Genomic DNA, 23,711 nt, shown 5'->3' with positions numbered 1-23,711 from the left:
GCTGTAGAGGTGCAGAGGACCTCTACTTTTCTAAATTGAAGGGAATGTACGGATGGGAAGGTTTCTGGTTTGGCAGCAGCCAAGTTGATCTCTTTTGTACCTACGTTATTTTTGTGGGAAATGGTGTGTGAAGGTCACAGTTGGAGGAACCCTTGAGAACACTGAGCTCTGTTTTGGCTATTATGATCAATGCTTCTCTTTCTGGTTTTTTACATCTTCAACTCTATATTCAGAAATAGCATAGAATGGTATAAAAAATGAGGAAATTAAGAGGAACTAGAATTTTAAGTGGTGTATGATGGAAGTCTCAATGAAATAGAAAAGATCTCGGGCTTCCCTGCAGGAGACCTAGGTTTGATCCCTGGGTTGTGAAGATCCCCTGGAGGAGGGAATGGCTACCGACTCCAGTATTCTTGCCTGGAGAATCCCATGGACAGAGGAGCCTGGCGGGCTACAGGCCACGGGGTCGCAGAGAGTCGAACATGACTGAAGCGACTGAGGATGCGCACACACAGGAAATAATCCATTAATCTCAACTCTGTTATCCGTCCCTTCCCCAGTTTTCTTTCCACCCTCTTTTTAAACTTCCTTTCTTGAAGTTCTATTTGGCATTTATGCTGAGCGTGTTCTGACGTCTAAGATAGAGAGATTAAGAACTGAGAAAGTACAGGAGGAGCAGAAGAGAGCCCTGCCTCTGTCCTGTGAAATGCTATTGCAAATTGCCATACCTGAATACCGCTGGAAGGGAGGGGGGCGGAGAGAATGGGTGGCGGTAGTATTTTCACTCCTGGTTTGGTGATAAGTGTTTTTGCACTTAGAAAATCCAAGCATTGAGTTGGGGTGGGTGAGTGGATTAAAAAAAAAAATTATTATGGTTTTGAAGTGAAGAATAATGTGTTCTTAAAACTGAGAACACAATGGTCGGGTGGAGTGTACATACCTTTTTACTTGATCTCAGTGTTGACAGTTTGTACCAACCACACAACCAGAAATTCCTGAAGGTCCACCTCAGATCTGATAAAGCGCATGCTAGATTCTATCCTGCACATCAAGGGCTTTCAAGCATTTCATGTGGTCTGCGGGGAGTCCTGCAATTCTGCCAACAGCCCTTCTCTTCCCCGAGTGTGCATCCTCTGAAAAGTGAGAAAGTAGTGAAAGTGTTAGTAATTCAGTCGTGTCCGACTCTTTATGACCCCGTAGACTGGTCCCCACCAGGCTCCTCTGCCCATAGGATTCTCCAGGCAAGAATACTGGAGTGGGTTGCCATGCCCTTCACCAGCGGATCTTCCCCACCCAGGTATTGAACCTGTGTCTCTCATGTCTCCTTCATTGGCAGGCAGGTTCTTTACCACTAGCACCCCCTGGGAATCCCCTGTGGCTCCTTTACTGCCTTCTAGATCTATCTTTTCAAGGCAGGGTCACCTATTACTTAGCATGTTTGTTTTAAGGACTGTCAACTCAATGAAACCTGTATATTCTCTCCGATTTGCCTCCTGGGCTTGTCCTGAGCCAACTTTGGAAGGAGGTTAAGTTTCCTTGAAACCTCCAGTTTCGTCCCTTGACCTCTAATCCTGTTTTCCATCATCTTGTGCTACCGAGCCCTACACTTAACTATCACCCCAGCGTAGTGTGTTTGCCTTTTTACAGGGGTCATCTGAATACCAGACATGTTTCCAGATCCATAAGATACTTTTCATTGGAAAATTTTTAGACGAAGATTCCTGCCCCAGTTCCTATGGTACTGAACAGGATGGGTTTCCACCTGCTTTGGAGACTGGACTGTCTTCTTACCCATCTGTACACATCTCACCCTCTTTCACCGCTGCATGTCTGCTTGGACTAGACACTACCTGTCCACATTGCCAAAGACTTGAACCACCACCGTGATCGGCCTGGCTACGTTTCAGGGGCCAGTTGCCTAGAAGGATCGTCACTGAGTGTGAAAGGCAGCATGTCACCCCCACGCGAATAGTCATTGACAGTCTTTCTGTATTTCTCTTCTCATGTCTCCTCTTACTTCGTTTTATTTCTGAGTATCATTCTTTGATTTTCTAAACCTATTCACTTGATATTAGGCTGATCTGAAGTCTTCCACCCGGTGGCCCAGCATTTCAGTATTCCAATTTCTCATGTATTCCCGCTCAGTCCACTATTCCTTCTCGTATACCTAAGGTTTGGGTTTTGTTGTCGTTTTTTAGTACAATTTTTAAAGGTTACACTCCACGTACGGTTATTATGAAATATTGGTTGTATTCCCTGTGTTGTACAATGCATCCTTGAGACTTTTTTTTTTAATTGGAGGATAATTGCTTTACAATGTTATATTGATTTCTGCCATACAACAATGGGAACCCATCAAAATTATACTTGAACCCCCTCCGTCTTGAACCTCCCTCCCCTCTCTCGTCCCACCCCTCTAGATCATCACAGAGCACCAGGCGGCTCTCCCTGTGTTATGTGGCAGCTTTTCACTACTCTCTCAATTCACCCTATCCTCTCCTTGCCCTGTTGTGTCCGCAAGTCCGTCTGTAAAACCTGTAACCCTGGGCAGTCTAGGGGCAAGAATCCATCACTAGTGCTCCACTGGAAGATAAACCTTGATGGGTCTAAACCTCTGGATTGACGATGGCTGTGTCCACAAGTGCATCTCCAGTTCTCACACCCAGCAGTTTGTACTCCCGCGTTCCCACGCGTGTCGCCTCTCTCCCCAGCTCTGACTTCTCATTGGTAACCACTAGTTTGTTCTGTATATCTGTCGGTCTGCTGCTTTTTTTGTTATAGTCACTAGTTGGTTGCATTTTGTAGTCGATTCTACAGGTAAGAGAGATCTGTATGCCTCAGCTTGAATGGGTTATAAACCTTTGACTATTGTATCAAACTCCTGCTCTAGTCCTTCATTGACCCTGTGTCATCATGGACGCTTCTCGGGGCTTCTCCACCTCGCCCAGGGAGCCCTTCTCTCACCCCCTGCCATGCACACAGATTTTTGCTCTGAGGATGTTTTTCCTGATCAAGCCACTCCTTTTAAAGCAATCAGTACATCCCTAATCCATCATTTTCAAACCTATTTAAATTATTTAACAAATTGCAGCTCTTTATAACTGCAGATGTTTGGATCAGACATTAATACAACTATATGCACCCTCTAGGTTGCCCACTTAACACAAGGTAGGAATACTCTGTAGAGTATTAGTAATGTGGAGGGCAGCCGAATCAATATTAACTATCCGAAACCCCGACTTCCCCTGCAAAGAGGAAAGAGAGGAGCTTTGATCTTTTCAGTGCATAACTGTGGTGAAGTCATTGGTTATTAATATTTTTAAAAGCTTTGCCCAAGGACACACCACCACCAAGACGTATTATTAGTAACATACTGAATAATTTAGAACGTGTCACTAAAACTGGCCAATGCAATGAATAAAACCCAGTTTGAGGAGCTTCCCCCTTGGATTCTTTTTGACTTAAAAGAATCACAACTGATGACCTTTGTAAATGTCACATGAATTAGGCCAACACTTGATTTATCAGCTTGTGAATTTTCTTCCTGATCTTCTGTGTCATTCAGCTCAACGGAGACTCTCAGGCCAAAGTACAGCGGATTCTACGGCTGATCTCTGGCGGTGGATTGTCCATCACTGGATCGCACATCTTGTGTGGGGACTTCCTCTTCAGCGGCCACACAGTTGTGCTGACACTTACTTACTTGTTCATCAAAGAATGTAAGTGGTAACTCATTCCTACTTTGTTGATTGTTGCAGTGACTGGAATCCCTAGGCCCTGAAACTGATGAGCCCTTATTCTGTTGAAATTAAGAGCCATGGAAGGAGGGGTGTGTGTGTGTGTGTATATTAAAAATCATTTCAACCAGTCATGAACACTGAAGGGTTAAATCCTAGCCCTGGCTTCTTGCTAACATTCAGCATGCCTCCAAAATGTCTCCCTCCTTGGTTAGTACTTCTTAAGGTGTATGCATGCTAAGTCACTTGAGTTGTGCCTGACTTTGCAACCCTATGGACTGTAGCTCGCCAGACTCCTCTGTCTCTGGGAATTTCCAGGCAAGATACTGGAGGGGCTTGCCATTTCCTACTCCAGGGGCTCTTCCTAACCTTGGGATCAAACCAGAGTCTCTTACAGTCTCTTGTTTTGGCAGGTGGATTCTTTACCACTAGTGCTCCCAAGGTATGAAAGGCTATTTTAATATTGGAATTAAGAGGAATCGTTAAGTTTATTGCAAAAAGAATCAACGTGCTCCAGAGCCCAGTGGAAAGGATTTTTGAGTGAAATTTCCATTTTGCAGATTCATTTCATCATCCCCAATGCTTTGCTTAACGTTTTCCTCTTTTGTAACTTTTCCTTGTCCCACTTTATTCTAATTTCCTCACTTCCAGTAGCTTTCTATGCTTTAATAGGCATCTTCATGAAACATTTTGCCAATTCTGACCATTTTCTTATCTTAAAAAACAACATGGAGATGAGAATGTGAAATATCTTTCCATATTTATATACTTAACTCTCATTATACAGAGTTCTTGTGTATTCCAATAACTTCATGGGGAGGGGGCCTAGAATAATATCTTGTTCATTGGAAAGAGGGGTGGGGACTGTATTTGATTTTAGCTGCCAGCACATCCCCTTGTAGATTTCTGAGGCTTTGTGTAGTTGGGCCCATTATCTCAAAATTCTTTTGAAGTAGTGATGCTTCGTCCTCCCATTTTTACCAGCTGGTCAGTATTACCCTTCATCTTCAATTGCAAGATACCCCATCCCCATGCCAGTGTTCTTTTGGAGTCTTATCTCAATTCTGTTCACTTGCAAAGCATATCATAAGGGTCTTTGGGCAGAAAGCAGGGGAAGGAGACCTCCCTTCTGTCCCCTTTGCTCAGTTCTCTTCCTCCCTCTTTTAACCATCATCAATCCAAACAGGTTTAGACCCATCAAGGTTTATCTTCCAGTGGAGCAGAGGTGAATTCTTGCCCTTAGATTGCCTGGGATATATAGGTTTTAATTCTGCCTTGAGGGCATTATGACAAAGAGATGAAAGTCTCTGTAGTAGATGAAGTCTTTTTGTTTTTTGATGGCAATTGTATATCTTCTGAATTGTTTTCTTTCTAAATGCTACATACAAGCCTTGAGCAGGGTGAATAGTCTATTAAGTGTTCGGCCTTTGTCACACTGTCTGCCTTGAAGGCAGAGGGCCTTGGGCACCTTTCCCCTCTTCTTTATGTTCTTACACTGTTGGGGAAGTGGTGGAAGGCAGGAACCTAGCTCTGTGTGGGCACCAGTATCTCCTTCAACTTCAGTCTTCTGAAATTTCTAGTACCTAGTTTTTGGTTCTGGGTGGCAGGCAGAGCGATTTGTGTTGTGTGTGGTTCTCACTCCAACTTCTGCTCTGGAAAGGTCCTATCTCTGTGTAAGGTCAGTCACTCTCCAGTTGAGAGGTTCATTTGGGTGGTAGAATCTTCCCTCTAATCTGTTACATCATCAAAGCTTATAGAAGATGAGGATGATGGCAGGGAGATGTTACAAGTTGAGAGTGAAGCTACTGTGGGTGGAAAACCAGGTAATGAAGAGAAAATACCCCAGGAACCTGAGGGCCCGTTTGATAACTGAAGACGAGGTGACATTACCAATAACAACGAGTAGACAGAATACTTCCTCTGTGCTGGGCACTATTCTGAGCCCTTGGTGCAGATTAGCTTATTTAATCCCAGTAGCCACCCCAGGAGGGAAGCACTGGTTTCCCCCATTTTTTCAGAGGAAGCTTAAGCATAAGGAAAGTGAGTGAATTAGCCACAGTCCACAGTTAGTAATTGGAGGCTGACTTCAGCAGTTCCACTCTCAGTTTCTTGGCTCTGTTTAGAATTTTTGGAAACCCAAGTGTCTGGTCTGGTAGAATTGCTAAGAAATAGCCTGGATGTTGGCTTATTGTTGTTCCTTTACCTCCGTGCAATAGGGCAGCTGCATAATTATTTCTCTACTTTAGTAAAGGCAAATGCAGTACGTAGACATGTTTCTTTCCCCAGGTATGGCTTGGGCTTGAGATCTTTAAACTTGTGTAAGTTTACATATACCAAGGAAAGAATTACATTCTGCTTTCTCTAAGTTTTGTTGAGAAACAAAAGGGCAAATCTGTAATACTGGATACGAACCCAACTTTAGGATCCGTTCTGTATGTAAGCCAAGTATCCCATCCTTAGGTCCGCTTCCTATGCAATTAGGGGAAACAGCTTCTAAATTATACCATGTGTTGTTGTTATGAGTAAGCAGTGGTTCCAGTGGTTTCTTTGAAGATTCCGCTGCTAGAGTTAGATGCATTATTTGTATATTTTTGCTTTCCTGACTTTTGATCATTTTGGACACTCCTTGTTTGACATTCTGTTGTCATGAATGGATTATCATCGGGACCTAGGTTCCTTCCCTATAAAGTTAGCCTGGAGAAGCCCACCTAGCTCTTAGTACCAAATGTCTTACTAGTTGAGAAGACTTTTTCTTTCTCTTTCTTTTTCACCTTGCTACTACACTGAGTCCATTATCCCTGGTAGTCACTGACAAACAGGGATCGGGTCCCACACAGACAGTGGAGTTTATTAAGAATTGTGTCATCATCTCTCAGCTCAAGGTTATCCCTGGGGATAGAATGAGAGAGCAGAGAGGATTGCCATTTTGCCATTTCTGTTTCAAAATAGTTTATATTAAATCTTTTATTTGGGTCCACCAGTGTTCTCAATCAATGAGCAGTGGTCCCAATGTAGTAGCTAGTAGGGAATATATTTTTATGGGAGAGCAGTGCTAGGGTGTCTAGATAGTCCTAAAGCCTGATTTTCAATTCTATGAGGAGTAAATTGATCATTCGGACCACCTCCTTACTCCCCACCTGCTTCAGCTTTGCTTCTTGTGCATAACTGTTAATCGCTCAGTCATGTCCGAATCTTTGCAACCCCATGGACTGTAGCCCACCAGGCTCCTCTGTCCATGGGATTTTGCGGGCAAGAATACTGGAGTGGGTTGCCATTTCCTCCTCCATGCGATCTTCCTGACCCAGGGACAGAACCAGGGTCTCCTGCATTGGCAGGCAGATTCTTTACCGTCTAAGCCACCAGGGAAGCCCCTCTTGTGGATAAACCAACACAAAGTAGTCGTGGTTTGCTAAAGCATTTTGAACTTTTAAGGTAAATAGCAGGTGACCCTTGAGGATGGGAAGGAAGCAAGGCTGATGTGGGATTTCAGGCAAAGGTAAGGGCTGTGGTGCTGGAGAATCATATTTAGTGAAAGCTCCAGATTTCTGAATGTTACTTCAGTTTTTAACATCCAGAGCCTAACAGAACAGTTATGGGGACTGGATCTGGCCTCCCACATTACGGAAGTAAGGCTTCTCCCAGCTATAAAATTCTCGGATTCCATGAGCTATTGGCTGGAACCTAGTGGCAGGATGAAGCAAGTAAGAATTAATGAGTTGTACATTCAGGAGGAGGAAATCAGACTTTCAAATACAAATACAGGTTTATCATCTTACTGTTCCACGTTGGACCTAAAGAGCACTAGCTATTTTATTTTTCACTTGAACCATGCCTGATTTGATGTGTCATGTAAAGTTCTGAAAATGGATCTTTTTGCTGTTCAACCATTCTTCCACACTTGAAAGTAAATATCACTATAAAAATAATCACAGTTAAATATGAAATAAATTTCAGTATTACATTATTATTTTTGTGAGCTAATAAAGCTTTAAAAGAGGGAAAAAAACAGTTATTCAAGAGAAAGAAGACTTATTAGTGGAGTCCCTGTGGGAGCCAGTATGAGCCAATCTCAACCTAATGTGTGAAATATTTCTGTTCTCTTCCTTATTATTTGCGTGAGCAAAACCTAGAGCAGTGTTACCAACCTGCTCAGGGAAATGACTATTAGACCTGCTACCAGCAGCCTCCCCTGCCCCCACCCCCTCAACCTGAGCAAATCCTGGGCGGTTCACAGTGACTCATAACTTTGGATTATCCGTTTTCTCCGCCAGTGACTTCTTGGCCTTAGAAAGACTTTTCTCAGGTCTTTAGGGTAGATGCCATCGTTCAGTTCATCTCGGGGAATGCTTCTTAACTCTTGTCGCCTCTCTGCTGTCCAGATTCGCCTCGCCACTTCTGGTGGTATCACTTAATCTGCTGGCTGTTGAGCGCTGCCGGGATCATCTGCATTCTGGTAGCACACGAACACTATACCGTCGACGTGATCGTTGCCTATTACATCACAACTCGGCTCTTCTGGTGGTACCATTCCATGGCCAACGAAAAGGTGAGAGCGGTGAAATTATCCTTGGATAATTTCTTTAAAGGCAGGGGACCCCCCCTTTTCACACAGCGGGGGGTTCATGTAGCTTAATGGGAATAACTGCTTTTGCCACCTAAATGTGTGGTTGAGGTCAATTGACTTTTAGGGATGACTGCCTCTTAAAGAATGTCACAAATATAAATGACATTTAAGGGTAAAATGCTGTGTAATTGTAGAGCACAGTGTTTTTCTCATCAGGTAACGTATAGGAGAATTAAAATTGAATAAAAATTTAGGAGCCTTCTCTGTAGAAGCTTTGCTGTGCAGCTAGGTGAGACACTGCTTGCACTCAGAGAACTTATTTTGAGGAAGACACCAATTCTTTTAAAGTCAGGCAAAAATGAGTAACTAATTTGTACATCTATTTGCTACTATGCTCTCTGACTTCCCTTCTTATCCTTCCTTCCTTATTTCTGCTGCCTCTTGTTCCCATATGATTCTTTTTTTTCTTCTCCCATTCATTCTGAAAGAGGTGGCTCAGATGTCATCTCTTCTGAGAAGCCTTGCCTATCTCCTGCTCTCTACCTCTAGTCTCAAGACAGAATGATTCTTTCACCGTGTCTTCCTAGCCTCAGTGTATGTCCTTAGTGTTAATAGAGTTAGTCTGTGTGCCATGACTTACTTATCTGGGGATGTGAGAAAAAAAAAGTGAAAGTGTTAGTCACTCAGTTGTGTCTGACTCTGTGATTCTATGGGCTGTAGCCCGCCAGGCTCCTCTGTCCATGGGATTCTCCAGGCAAGAATACTGGAGTGGGTTGCCATTCCCTTCTCCAGGGAATCTTCCCAACCTAGGGATTGAATCTAGGTCTCCTGCTTTGCAGGCAGATTCTTTACTGTTTGAGCCTCCAGCGAAGCCCACTTATCTTGGGATAGTCTGATTATTGTCCAGTACCATGTTTTCCATATTGTCTGATGCTTCCAGTGTTGCAAGAATTTGTGAACAATGAAATATGCTATTCCCTATGGATCTAACTCCAGTTCTCAGTGTTGTGTCCACTAATAAATGCCCTTTCTGTGGATTACTTCATTTGTCCTTGTGGCTCTGTTTCCTACTTACTTCTTCCTTCTTCCGGTCCCATCTAGGTATCTACTAACGCCACTGAACCGAAATCTCCATCTTTCCCCTTAAAGACTGTCAACCTTATGAGCTCTCCTTTCACTCTTCCACCTTCCTTGAGCCATAGATCTGACCGCTCACACATCCTGAAAATTTTTCTGCCTGGAGATCTCTCAACATCCATTCCTGAGTCTCCATTCTTCCTGGAATCACAGGCAGATTTGCCTTAGCCACAAAGAGGGGAGGGGTTTGAGGGTGGAGCCAGAGTCTTGTCAGAGTTGATGCATCCATGCTAAGTCACTTCAGTTTTGTCCGACTCTTTGTGACCGCGTGGACTGTAGCCTGCCAGGCTCCTCTGTCCATGGGGATTCTCCGGGCAAGAATACTAGAGTGGCTTGCCATGCCCTTCTCCAGGGGATCTTCCCAACCCGGGGATTGAACCTGTGTTTCTTATGTCTCCTTCATTGGCAGGTGGGTTCTTCATCACTAGCGCCACCTGGAAAGCTCTATCAGAGTTGGGGAAAGGAGCAACGGCGACTGTTGTTTTGTGATTCAGAGTCTGCTGGTTTCCCTGTTCAGTTATAGCAAATGACAGTTTAATTCAGAATCAACGTAGGATGCAAATCGTGAAAAATATGTCTCGTTTTCCTGTTCTTTACCTTTTACAGAACTTGAAGGTGTCTTCACAGACTAATTTCTTGTCTCGAGCGTGGTGGTTCCCCATCTTTTATTTTTTTGAGAAAAACGTACAAGGCTCGATCCCTTGCTGCTTCTCCTGGCCTCTGTCCTGGCCTCCTGGCTGCTTCAAATCATCTTGCAAGAAATACTCACGGGTTCAGAAGATTGGCGAAGATAATGAGAAATCTACCTGAGGAGCAGAGCAAGAGGCATTGGCTCTTACACCAAAAGAGTTATCGCTGTAACCAAAGGTATAGTTTTGATTTTTATTTTAGGAAAACTGATCACTAAAGGAAGAAGCGGACCAAGTTTTGTGCAAGTGATTAGAAAGATGAACAAAGTATTACCCTTTGACTTTTTTTTTTTTTAATTCATCCTGAGAAAGTTAAATTCTCCTTCGGCTCTTCGTTCATTGGTGACAAGCCCTCCAACTGGGATTTTACTAATGAGCTTGTTAAAGAGGTGCCAAAGAACATGCTACTCCTTCCTTATTCTTTCTCCAGGAAAGCTCTCTACTTCAGAATTTTTTCAGGATTTTTTTTTTCCTCCAAGATCAAAAGAATTGTTAAAATTTTAAATAAATAAAGATATCTGGATACAGACAGCTACTGTGTAAATAAAATCTCCAAATGCTGAGAGTGGTTTTTAGCATTAGGCTTCTTAGCCGTGGGTTGTGAGTGAACTTTGGGTGAACCTTGTTTCTGCCCTGCCTTAGGGGAGGTCAGGGTCAGGTCTGGGAATATGTGCTGCTGCTACCAGCCAATGTACTACGTGTCACTTTCACTTTATTTTTTTTTAACTGATAATTTTATAACTTAAAAAGTGAACTAAGTCAATAGAGAAGTATTTGAGACACTCCGCAGATTTCACATGTGTGTAAATATTTCATTTTGAGATCCCTATGATAGGTCTACAGGAGACATGGGGCTGTGTATGCGAATGAGGGGGGCTTCTGTTCTCCACATATAAATTTGCACCTGTACCCCCCAGGGCAGTCAACAGTGTAGCACAGGCTGAATATACATAGGTGTGTGAACTGACACTCCAGCCCTGTGGGGAACAAGCCTGGGTTTTTCTCCCAGGTCACACACACCCTGGCTGAGATCTGTCATGGAGCTGTGAATTGGAACTCAGAAATCCAACTGGTCACATGTCATTGAAAACCATTTCTTCCTAGTTCCATTGTGCTTTATGGAAAAACCAAGATAAGAGTCCAAAAGTTTGTCTCATCCTTGCCTTTTAGCAAGAGACTTGTTTCTTATGTACTGGTCCTAAGGACACATACCACAGTTGAGTAACTTTACTTTGACCCTGAAATTATACCACGGTGCTGCACTGTAATCTGCGGTTAGAATAGGTGCGTTAGATGGTGACAGCTCCTCAGTAAAGCGGGGTAGCTGCTTCTGAAGTTCTTTCAGGTGATGTTAAAAAAAAAAAAAAAAAAAGATGGATTAAAAAAAAATCCGGCCAGATTTAGTGCATTGTTTAATGCTGTTGAATCTTTTGGAAAATTCTTGGCTTGATTTCTTTAAACTTCTAGTAATCATAGAAAAAAATTTAAGGTTACAAAATCATCAACAGTAGTCAGAGAGGGGAGAAGTCAATCTGGGTAGCAGGAGGCAGTTACCTTTATATTGATGGTGAAGATTTCTCCCCACTTAGAATGAAAAACATCCCTAAGTTTGTCATTGTCAATGAGTTAGCCTTGACTTGGTACACAAAATTGAACTTGAACTTGTCTAAGAGAAGCACAAAACAATTCTGTTCAGAAGGGTCATCATCCTTTGGTGCTAAAATTCTGTGTATGTTTTCAGTATGATTCTTTCTGTAGAAGAGAAACACTAAAGGTTGAATCAAGAAGTAGAAAGACTAACTTACTTATTTAAAACACGAATTGAAACCCTATACATCCTTGGCAGGTTTTGAAATGCAAGAAGTCTTTCCAGTATTTATTATTAAGTCATTAAGAACCATATGTACAGCTTACGTGGTATATTTAGCTATACTTCTACGTAATTTTCACTTATTTTCATTTGTTAAATATTGACGCTTGCGATAAGACAATGTATTTTACTTGAAAATACTGATTTTAAATTTCTCCCATCTAATTGTGAGGAAAAGTATCTGACACAGAAGCTTGAGTTTTGTTCTCCTAACACTGATTTATTCCTTGAGCCTCGAATTTAAATAAAACAACCTGATATACCTTAGAGCCTCATTCAGCTATATCTGGTATAACCCACTCTTTTTCAAATTAAGTAAGGAAGAGTGTTTAAGCTTTAAAAATCATGGTGTATTGATTATTGGACAACCTTGAAAACAGTATAAACTTTGCATTTGAATCAAGTAATCCAGTTTTTTTTTTTTTTTTTTAAATACCATCACCTTTTGAAGAACTTTAAAAACATCTATGACCCCATGTATGGACACCACTGTTCCCATGTATATGCCACTGCTCTTTAATAAATGCTGTGGAAGCATGTGGTATGAAAATAAGGGGAGAGGGGAATATTAGAGTTTCTAGATGGGAAAATAAGAGAAATAGCAAAACCCATTTACATTTAGGAAACCAAACTTGAGGTTCAACCCCATATGCCACTTGGGGATGTAAATCTTAAACAATTATTAGTCTTACTGTGGTGATAATTTCACAATATGTACAAATAAATCATTACATTGTAAACCTAAAATTAATATAATTATACCTCGACTGAAAAAAAAAACATAATTATGAGCTTGCCTTTTGAAACAACATAAGATCTTATCTATTATCTTTGTTTTTGTAAGCCAGTGCTCCAGTTTGAAGCTTTTTCTGTGATTAAGTCCTTGGTGCAATATTTCTATAATATATAATTTCTATGAATGATGCCACATTTAAAAAAAATCTTTCAAGTGAAAATGAGTTCCTTTCAGATTCTTTTTTTTTTTTTTTCTGAGTTCCTACATTAGCTCTGAAAATAGTCTTCTTACCCACTCAGTTCCACCCAAGGTAATTTGGAATTTGGTATTTAATTTCCTGGCATCTTGGGAAATAAGTTTTGCTATGGAAGGAAGGTGGGGAGGTGGTTGTGACTGAGCTGGTTGATGAATGACAGCGCATAAGGTTCTCTGCTGTACAGCAGTGCCCTCTTGTGGAAATATGTTATAGGTCTTGGAACACAAACTAGACACAAGTGTATTTCCAAGGTTTTAAAGCCATTTTAAAATTATTATTTTTACCAGTAATCTGAAAGCATCATGAAAAGTAATTATTTTTTTCAAAAGGAATTATTTTAAAGGCATTTTAAACCTTTTCCAAAGGGAAAATGTGCTTAGATCACAGGGGTTATAATTCTAATCTTTTATCCATCTGATCAAAGAAGATTTGCAGACCATTTTTACCTCTCACTATCACAATCGTTAATGTCTCCCTTTATAACTTCCTATACGTTGTTTACCTTGAAACACCAAATTGGCCATCTTTCTCGTGTGTGTTTTTTTTTTTAACATGCTAGAATTCATGCAGTTACTTTTTTGAGAGTTAACATCTTGTTCCTTGAATATTTTGAATATTTCTATTAAAATTCTTTTATATTGTTGACTTTGTTTTGCGCTGTAAAGCTGATTTCAAGTGTAAGTCAGTCTTAACACACTCACTCCTGTAGTGTAAGGAAGTGTGAGAAGGAATTCTTAATAAATGAGTTTACATGTTTAAATCGGACATATTATAATTAATATGCCATATGTTGAAGGCTTTTCTATTTGTATGTATTGAGTCCTTTTTTAATGTCATTGTGTTGCAATAATTTAACTCCTCTGACTTACTTGCTAAAAATATTTCTTCTATTAAGAAGTGCTCTTGACTTCAATACCTAAACTCTGAAAATCATGTCGAAAGGTACCCAAAGATAAGTTTTTATACAGATACACAGCTTGTAAGTTCTGATTTATTTTATTACTCATTAATCTAACTATGTTGTGTTCTGAATGAATCATGATTAAGAATAGCTGTTTATTGTGGATTTATTTAAAACTGTCCTTTAAAAGAAAAAGAAGAAGCTATAAGTTAATCTAATTGCCAAGTTGGAATTCATTATTTAGTTTACCTCCTATGCAATGATTAATGCTGCAAAATGTATGGTTATGTTATACTATATTCACAAAAGAGATATTATTACAAGGTTGGAGAGGTAGCCAGTTGCATCTTTCGGAAATTTACTGTACTGTTTCAATGTGTTAAGTGCCTTGTTGTAAAGTAAAATTCTAAGTCTAGAATTCATTATTTTCCTGACATATATTTTTCATTATGATATATACTGTATATTACTGTTAATAATTTTATTAAATGCTTATGTTTTAATTAAATATGTAAATTTCAGAAACTCTTTTCTCTTACCCACTGGTACCTTAATCATTGGTCTGTCATACAGATTTGAATTCAGGTTCTTTTTTTCAAAAGGGGAAATTCTCTTAGTTTAGAAATATGTTTTCCATGCTTGTGCTTTTGTGTTTGTAAAAACATTTCAGGAGGAATTTGGGCGTGTTAACTATAGTTTGTACTTCAAAATGCCATTTTACATTTACATTTTAAGTGCCTAATTGTTAGTTAAAACTAATTTATGTTTCTATTCTAAAAAGAAGAATGTGTCTACTTGGTTTCTAATCTCTTTGGCTTTGCTTAAAAAAAAAAAAAAAAAAGCAAGAGCCTATACTTTGTATCTACCCAATAAACCACCGTGACATCAACAGTCTTTTCAAAATTAGTATTATGGTTTTCTTCAATTAAAACAGATTATTGCTTTCTTTAAATGTTTGTAAAAAATTATTTAGTTTTTAATAGCTATTAAAATCACAGGAGGGTTATTTTCTTTAAGCATTATTTTTTAAATAAGCTGATAACAGCATACTAATTAAACTGGGGTGTGTTATTTTCCTCCCCTTGGATTTAAGGTGAGAAATAATTCACAACAGTATAAGGTCATTCATGGAGAGGTATAAAATCAGGTCCCTGCTCCATAATTCAGATTCTCATTGTTCACAGAGTAAAAAATAACAAAATGATAAATCACTAATTCTTCAAGGAAAGCAGAGTCTGTTCTGTTGCTCAGCCCTGAAAGAAATTATCATCCTCTTCTTTCACAAAGTGAGCCCCAAGGTAATGTCCTTAGCCAGACTTCAGTAGTCGTCGCTGCAACAGTGGTTTGCTATAAGCTGTTTTTGGGCCCCCTGATAAAAGATGAAGGCATGACCCTCAAAGCACCTCAGTGGGATGAGGGGACAAGGGTAAGATAATATGGTTCAAAGGTGAAATTGTTGGATAATTCAAGTTTCTTTGGATTATCTGGAAATGATAGAGTGAGTCTAAATCACAGTAGTCTCTCTGTCACCTCCACCCCAGTTTTGGATGAAAACCTTGTTCCATCCTTCTGTTTGAGATATTGGCTTGCTGATTTTGCTGGCCAGAGCCTCAAAGATTGCCTTTTTTATCAAGAATGCATGATACAAGGAGCTAGTGTGATGTTTGACAAACCTCGACACCTAACTTATCCCTTTCCTTAAAAAAAATTTTTTTTGTTTTGTTTTTGGCTGCACTGCATCTTGGTCACTGCACGTGGCTTTCTCCGGCTGCAGAGAGCAGAGGCTACTCTGTAGTTGTGGCACCCAACCCTCTGATTGCAGTGTGGCTTCTCCTCTTGCTGAGCACGAGCTCTAGGGTGAGGGCTCAGTTGTGGCCCATGGGCCCAGTTGCCCCGTGGCATGTGGGATCTTCCTGGACCAGGGATAGAACCCATGTCCCCTGCATTGGCAGGAGGATTCTCAACCACTGGACCACCAGAGAAGTCCTTACATCTCATTTTCTTCTAGTAAAATATATAAGACTATCAGAAGTGTAATACTAGATTACTCACCAAATAATGAGTAATAATGCATGTTAGAATAGTGGATTATGCACTACTGTGTGCCTAAAGCATATTTAATTTATATGTGGCAGATGTAGAATGAGGTGTCTTACTTTACAGTTTTTATGCTTGGCATACATTCTTGAATCTTTACAAAACCCCACAAGGTAGACAAGGAAAGAGTTGGTGACCTCGTTTTGTGAGATGAAAGAGCTAAGAAGTGTTACAGCTGGAACCTGAATCTTGTTTTCTCTGGTTTTCTGCCTCCCTGTGACAGTTACTATGGTTACCATCACTGTTCAGAGGTTTGGTTTTTGTAGTTGTTGTTGCTTGTTTTTAGAGAAGTTTATTCTCTTATCAGCCAATTCGTTTGTTGAGAGGGAAACTGATCCTTGGAACAAGTTCTTTGTCCAAGGCTGCTAATTTTTCTTGTGGTTGGGATTTACTACATTTCAGAGGGGGAGAAGAGTCAACTCTTCTAGTGCAAAATGGCCTTGAAAACAAATGAATCTCTGGGTTTGAGCTTACAATAAAACAAAGTTATTACAAGTATCCCTTGTAGGATGCTAAAGCTAAATCACTTCAGTTGTGTCCGCCTCTGCAATCCCACGGACTATCGCCTACCAGGCTCCTCTGTCCATGGGATTCTCCAGGCCAGAATATTGGAGTGTGTTGCCATTTCCTCCAGTAGTACATAATTACTATCATGCACCTTAGCCTTACACAGGTTGGGGGACTGGTGGTTGGGGAGTGCATAAGGTTTTATCTCTAAATGTGACTCTCAGGGATTAGTCTCGAGGGGAAATCAAAAGGAGGAAGAGATACATTGACCTGCTTTCAAAGGACAGCAAAGGAAATGGAACGGAGTCTTGGGGCACATAGTAGTCTGGGTTGATTCTGGGCTCCCCAAGGGACCAAAGTGAAGCCATAGGATTGTTTGGCCCTCATGTGAACTGGTTCTCCGTACTAAAAATCTGTCCAACACATGTGCTTGCATCCGACCAAGTGTCTGGGCACACTTTGCCTCAGTTTTTGTTTCCAAGAAGTTATCTCTTTCTCTACCTAAATTCCTTTAAGCTACCATGGATCAGGCACTGCAAGTTGGTGTCCTCTTGTTTAACACCAGGCGAGTCTCATTATGCTCCTTTTACACTTGAAGGAACTCTGACTCAGAGAGAGAAACGGGGCACACAACTGCTGATGGGCACACAACTGTCCAAAGCCCGTAATTTTCCCATTGCACCAATGGGATGGAAGAATCACCCCACATGGGAGGAATGAAGGAGAAGAATGGCCGCTTGCAGAAATCTTTTGACAACCAAGTTTTGTGTTGTTGAGAGCAAAGTTAAGGAGTGCGTGACCTTGAGCTCTGTAAGATGCCATGACCCACATTCTGCAGATGTCCTGTGTCCACGTTAACTCGAGTCCTTTCATCTGTGTGTTCTTTTCCTCTTTATAACCCCATGCCCTGTAACCGATGTGCAATGATAGCATCTTCCTACTCCTTTCATCACACACCTGCCTCTGGCAGATGGCAGGAGCCCCCAGAGCACATACCCCAGGGTCCCCAAGCACATAGGGCTTTGCAGGGAGGAAGGGATACTTTTTGAACATACTTTGCATTACATCTGGTCAATTTCCTAGTCCATGGTTTGAAGGGAATGTTTACATTTGACACCAGGGGAAAGACATTTCCCTGATGTCCTAGTCGTTAAGCTGTTTTAACAAAATACCATAAACTGGGTAGCTTAAACAACAAACACTTTTCCTGGTTCTGGAGGTTGGGAAGTTGGAGCCCAGGGTGCCAGCACAGTCAGTTTCTGGTGAGGCCTGTCTTCCCTGTTTCCTCTCATGTGGGACATGGCACGTAGAGAGAGCTCTGATCTCTTTCTCTTCTTCTAAGGACCCTCCTTTCATTACCCGGTCTGACCTCCTCTAAACCCAATAACCTTCCAAAGACCACACCTTTGAATGTAGTCCTCTAGAGGTTTTATTTCAACATCATGGATTTTTTTTTTTTGATGGGGAGGGGGACACAAACATGTAGTCCATAGCACCTGGGTTTCAAATTTGTTTAAAATCAAAGACATTTGATTTTACACAAAAACATTTCTTAAAAGCAAAGTGCACTTTTTATAAGCTCTGAAGCTCTTTGGGCCCCGTCTCTTCCGATCTGTGAGCCTGTTGATGAATGCAAGGCACTTTCCCGCTGCTTCAATGAGCAGCCCCTCTGTCCTAGTCAGGCTGCTCTTATCCTGGTCTGCTGTGCTGCAGCACCCAGTCCAACCACGTGAGGTGCTTCCCCAGACAGACTGTCACCTGTCTGCTGAAGAAGGCAGGGGATACGGTGGCCCTGTGCTCTCTGGGTTTGAACCTCACTTCTTCCAGTACTGGCTTAGGTGAAGACCTGAAACAAGTTGCCTAACCTCTGTGCCTCGGTTTCTTTATCTGTGGGTTGGAACAGTCCCTGTCTCACAGAACTGTTGAAAGAAATGAAAGAGGTTGTTATAAGGTACACATTCAGTGTTAGCTAAATACAGTTAAATCTTTTAGGTACAGTAGTTCTAGCTCTGAAATTATTCGTGTATATCCAGATCTTGCTTATCCTAAAAGTTCAGCAGAAGTCTCATCTGAAAGCTTTGCCTTACTTCTCTGAATCTGAATTCCTCCCTAAAAGATACATACAAAAAAAATTGTCAAAATGTGAGATACACTCACTGGTTTAAGATCTTAAAAGACAAGCCCTGTTAATATACCAAATTAAAGTTCCTTCAGAGAAAGAATTGTCTTAGTATTCATCCCAGTGTCTAATTAAGTTCTTACCACAGCAAGTATTTGTTGAATGATATTTTTCTACCTAACATCATGTTGCAGATTGGAGGTAAGGTAAGGTATAGTAAAGCAGTTGATACTGCCTGATTATATACATCTGTTTATACTAGACGTATATAATAATGTCTAATTAGAAAATAAACTTCATGGAATTTAAAAAATTTTTTGGAAGTAGTTTTAGAATTTTTTACATTGCAAGAATTTAATAATTTTCTACTTAATACAAGATACATGTTTGTCATGCTGTACAAGCTTTTTGGATTTCAATTGAGAACAATGTCCAGTGTTTGAGCTTATGTTTCTAAAGTCCCCACACCACCTACCTTCCCCACATTTACCACACTAGATAAAAACAAGCCCCCCCCATATTTATTCTGGTATAATTTTAATAGAAATTGGAAATATGCTAGGTATTTCTTAACAGAGAATTGGACTAACATTGCGACATACCTGTAGTGTTGGTTTTGTCTCTGCCCCTTTACAGAACAGTCAAAATGATTCTATTAAAACATCAGGGTTAAATAAGAAGAGCAGATTAGTAAACCAAAAAATAGTATGATGCCATTTATGGGGCAGCAGGGGGAATCTATGTAAGCATATACGTAATCTGAGAGGAATACATCGCACTTTTAACAGAGATTATCTCTCAGTGGTAGAAGGACAAAGTGCATGAGTGTATGTGTGTGTATGTACTTTGTTCTATTCGTACTTTGGTCTTAGTACCAATTCTATTTCTTGGTATTTATTTTACTGAAACAATCATAGGTATACATATCACATTATTGTTCATAATAGCAAAAAAATCAAAAATAGCTTGTGTTGACAATAGGCTATGGGTCAGATCAATTTTGAATATTCCTAAACAACGAACAAGATTTTTTAAAGTCCAAAAGTCAGCAGATAATGGCCTTCAGAATAAGTCCATCTGGTTGCCTGTTTTCTAAATCAGGTTTTACTGAAATATGGCCATGACCATTTATTTATTGCCTATGGCTACTTTCCGGCTCCCACAGCACAATTGCACAGTTGTGACAGACCAGATTGCTAACAAAACCAAAAATATTTACTGTTTGGTCCTTGACAGTAAAATCCTTGGGCTAGAAGAGAGTAATTAAAAAATAATTTGTGGAAGAACAACATGAAAAATGTTAATGACACATATACATATGTATAAAGGTTAAAAATATCATAGATATATGAATTAAAAGACTGGAAGGATACATACAGAAATATAATAAATTAACCCTAGGTGGAAAACATAAAAAGATTATTATTTTCTCCTTTGCAGTTTCTTGCATTTTTAAATTTTCTACAAAACTATGTATTGCCATTTAAAAAATCAGAGTAAAGCTATCAACTTTCAAATATCTGATTTGCTGTGAGTATGTTCTTGCCTAAAGGAAAGAGTAGGTAACCTTTCAAGTCAAAGTTGCTCAGTCGTGTCCGACTCTCTGCGACCCCATGGGCTGTATAGTCCGAGGAATTCTCCAGGTCAGAATACTGGAGTGGGTGGCCATTCCCTTCTCCAGGGGATTTTCCCAACCCAGGGATAGAACCTAGGTTTCCCACATTGCAGGTGGATTCTTTACCCACTCGTGTCCCTCCTAAAACATGATTCTACATGAAACTCAGAGATGAGGCTTCATTATTAGTGAAAGCATGCTGACCGCCATCAGGAAGCAAAAGCCCTATGCTTTGTTGAGGCAAAGGGCTTATACTTGACCTTGGGAATGTATTTTTTTCAGATTTTATTAACTAAACATATTATTAATCAAGGGCCAAGTTCAAGGTCCTGACAATCTACTTAAGAGGGCGAATCTTAGGGACCGGAGGCATTTTAGAGCCTTGGATTAAGCTCCCTCATTTTACAGTGAAGAAGTCAGAAAGGTTAACAACTTGTCCACGCAGCCCATTTAGATCTAGGCAGACTCCATGCTGAGTTCTACAAAATAAATGGAAGTAAATGAGGGAGAAGAAAGGAACAGGGATTCCAGCTTGCTTTGGCTTACATAAAAATCAAAGTCCGCAGTCTGTAACCATATGGCCAGGATAATTAAAGCAAGGTTATGTTTATTTTGGTGATTGCAGCCATGAAATTAAAAGACGCTTACTCCTTGGAAGAAAAGTTATGACCAATCTAGACAGCATATTAAAAAGCAGAGACATTACTTTGCCAACAAAGTTCCGTCTAGTCAAGGCTATGGTTTTTCCAGTAGTCATGTATGGATGTGAGAGTTGGACTGTGAAGAAAGCTGAGCACCAAAGAATTGATGCTTTTGAACTGTGGTGTTGGAGAAGACTCTTGCTAGTCCCTTGGACTGCAAGGAGATCCAACCAGTCCATTCTGAAGGAGATCAGCCCTGGGATTTCTTTGGAGGGAATGATGCTGAAGCTGAAACTCTGGTACTTTGGCCACCTCATGCGAAGAGTTGACTCATTGGAAAAGACTCTGATGCTGGGAGGGATTGGGGGCAGGAGGAGAAGGGGAGGACAGAGGATGAGACGGCTGGATGGCATCACTGACTCGATGGACTCGAGTTTGGGTGAACTCCGGGAGTTGGTGATGGACAGAGAGGCCTGGTGTGCTGCCATTCATGGGGTCACAAAGATTTGACAAATGTGTATGCCCATGGTAACCAACACTTCAATCAAGACATAAAACATTTCCACGTCACCCCCTGGAAAAATGTTTCATGTCCCTTTCTCAGTCAGTCCTGCCCTCTGCCCTGATTTATACCACCACGAGTTAGGTGTGCCTTTCTAGAACTTGTTATAAATGAGTTCTTTCAGTATGTAGATTTTTATGCCTGGCTCTTTCACTCAGAATAGTGGTTTTTTAGAATCATCATGCTGTGGGTGTATCATAACTTATACCTTTTTACTGATGAGTGCTGCTGCTGCTGCTGCTAAGTCGCTTCAGTTGTGTCCGACTCTGTGCGACCCCATAGATGGCAGCCCACCAGGCTCCCCCGTCCCTGGGATTCTCCAGGCAAGAACACTGGAGTGGGTTGCCATTTCCTTCTCCAATGCATGAAAGGGAAAAGTGAAAGTAAAGTCGCTCAGTCGTGTCCGACTGCTAGCGACCCCATGGACTGCAGCCTACCAGGCTCCTCTATCCATGGGATTTTCCAGGCAAGAGTACTGGAGTGGGTTGCCATTTATGAGTAGTAGTCTATTTTGGGCTTCCCTGGTGGCTCAGATGGTAAAGCATCCACCTGCAAGGCAGGAGACCCAGGTTTGATCTCTGGGCCAGGAAGATCCCTTGGAGAAGCAAATGGCTACCCACTCCAGTATTCTTGCCTGGAGAATCCCATGGACAGAGGAGCCTGGTGGCCTACAGTCCATGGGGTTGCAAAGAGTCAGATACAACTGAGCAACTAAGTTCAGTAGTGTATTTTACAAAGAGATGGAATCCCCATCCTCTTCTGTTGAAGGACATCTGGACCAGTTTGGGCATTAAACAAAAATATATGTTCTGATCCTACTTTAAAAAGTTTTGAGAATTGGACTTTGTTACTATTGAGATTCTGCCTTCTACCAATACTTTTCAGGGTCCTCCCTCCCCTCATCTCCTCTCCAGGAAAATCATAATACATTCAACTAGAGAAGAATGGTATGGGTAATACTGAAGATGGGCCAGTTTATTTATTCATCATACAAGTCTGAAAGGCTAAATATAGAAAACAAAATATACTGGCCAGTCTCACAGTCTAATTTTGGAAAAGGCAGGTAAAGTTGCAAGAGGTGAAAAAGGAAGGCAATACCATCAACCTGTAGAGTCAGGACCCAGAGATAATTATTACCATTACGGCTTGTACTCATTGAGCCTAAACTAAATGCTAGACATTGTGCTCATTACTTCATGTAATCCTTACACTTGATGTAGGCACATTGGTTAACCCAGTTTCCAGTAGGGCAAATGGACGCTCAGAGAACGTGCACAGAAATACCTATATACTATATGTGGAAGTATGTATGAAGGAGTATATATGAAGCAAATCACAGGAACTTAAAGGAAATTAAGGAATCAATTTTTAAATGGCTAGTAGAGTTGTGCAACTAAATAATACAATTAGTATTTCAACTTTTCCTTTCATTAGCATTTTGCAAACTCTTCTTAAGCCATAAGCTCTCTCTGTTCATGCTCACTGACTCTGGATGAGTATCCTGGGTAGCATTTACCTCCCAGGGAATTACAAGCCAGCTGGACAATTGTAGTTTTACAAATAGAGTAATTTAACACCTCTCTTTTAAAGCTTTAACACTACTCTTGATAACAAAATAATAGTACTTAGATATTTTGGATATACTGTTACCAACAATTCTGGCTGAAATCCAGCAAGAAGGATTCCAGTGGGAAGGTGAGTGGTTTAAATGATCTTTGGGGATTCCATTTAAAAATGTTTCCCTTAATACTCCTCTCCTCTTCCTTCCCCTCTCTCCCCACCCAAAAGATCTTTTGGCATTCCTTTCTTTTACTGCTGCTGCTGCTACGTCCCATCAGTTGTGTCCGACTCTGTGCGACCCCATAGATGGCAGCCCACCAGGCTCCCCCATCCCTGGGATTCTCCAGGCAAGAACACTGGAGTGGGTTGCCATTTCCTTCTCCAGTGCATGAAAGTGAAAAGTGAAAGTGAAGTTGCTCAGTCGTGTCCGACTCTTGGCGACCGCATGGACTGCAGCCTACCAGGCTCCTCCATCCATGGGATTTTCCAGGCAAGAGTACTGGAGTGGGGTGCCATACTGATTATTATATTGTTCCTCTATTTAAAGTAGGATGGATGAAGCAGAAAGTATTCCTTTTTCTGACAAGAAAGGCCTGAATATCATTTGGGAAAATTCATCCTTAAGAAGCACTGGATGAGCTATATGTTTCATGTTTAAATAATTTATCCATAGTATGTATTATGAACACGGTCTCCCTTTCTGAATTTGTTTGCAAGGGC

General features: G+C 40.9%; 1 protein-coding gene across 3 annotated transcripts in view; it reads left to right on the top strand.

Moving 5' to 3' along the window:
- SGMS2 (sphingomyelin synthase 2) overlaps window positions 1-14,793 on the top strand; it is a 93,256-nt gene extending 78,463 nt beyond the window's left edge. For all 3 annotated transcript variants that reach the window (XM_040237510.1, XM_040237508.1, XM_040237509.1), the window contains exons 4-6: window positions 3,566-3,719; window positions 8,117-8,283; window positions 10,045-14,793. In XM_040237510.1, coding sequence (XP_040093444.1) covers window positions 3,566-3,719; window positions 8,117-8,283; window positions 10,045-10,248 — 525 coding nt within the window. In that variant the 3' untranslated portion in view covers window positions 10,249-14,793. The remainder of the gene's footprint in view (window positions 1-3,565; window positions 3,720-8,116; window positions 8,284-10,044) is intronic.
- Window positions 14,794-23,711: the final 8,918 nt, after the last annotated feature.

The sequence above is a fragment of the Oryx dammah genome, unplaced genomic scaffold (assembly GCF_014754425.2).
Source record: "Oryx dammah isolate SB20612 unplaced genomic scaffold, SCBI_Odam_1.1 HiC_scaffold_3, whole genome shotgun sequence".
Classification (NCBI taxonomy): Eukaryota; Metazoa; Chordata; class Mammalia; order Artiodactyla; family Bovidae; genus Oryx; species Oryx dammah.
The sequence above is the reverse complement of the archived record's forward strand: the minus strand, read 5'-3'. Positions and strand labels throughout refer to the sequence as shown.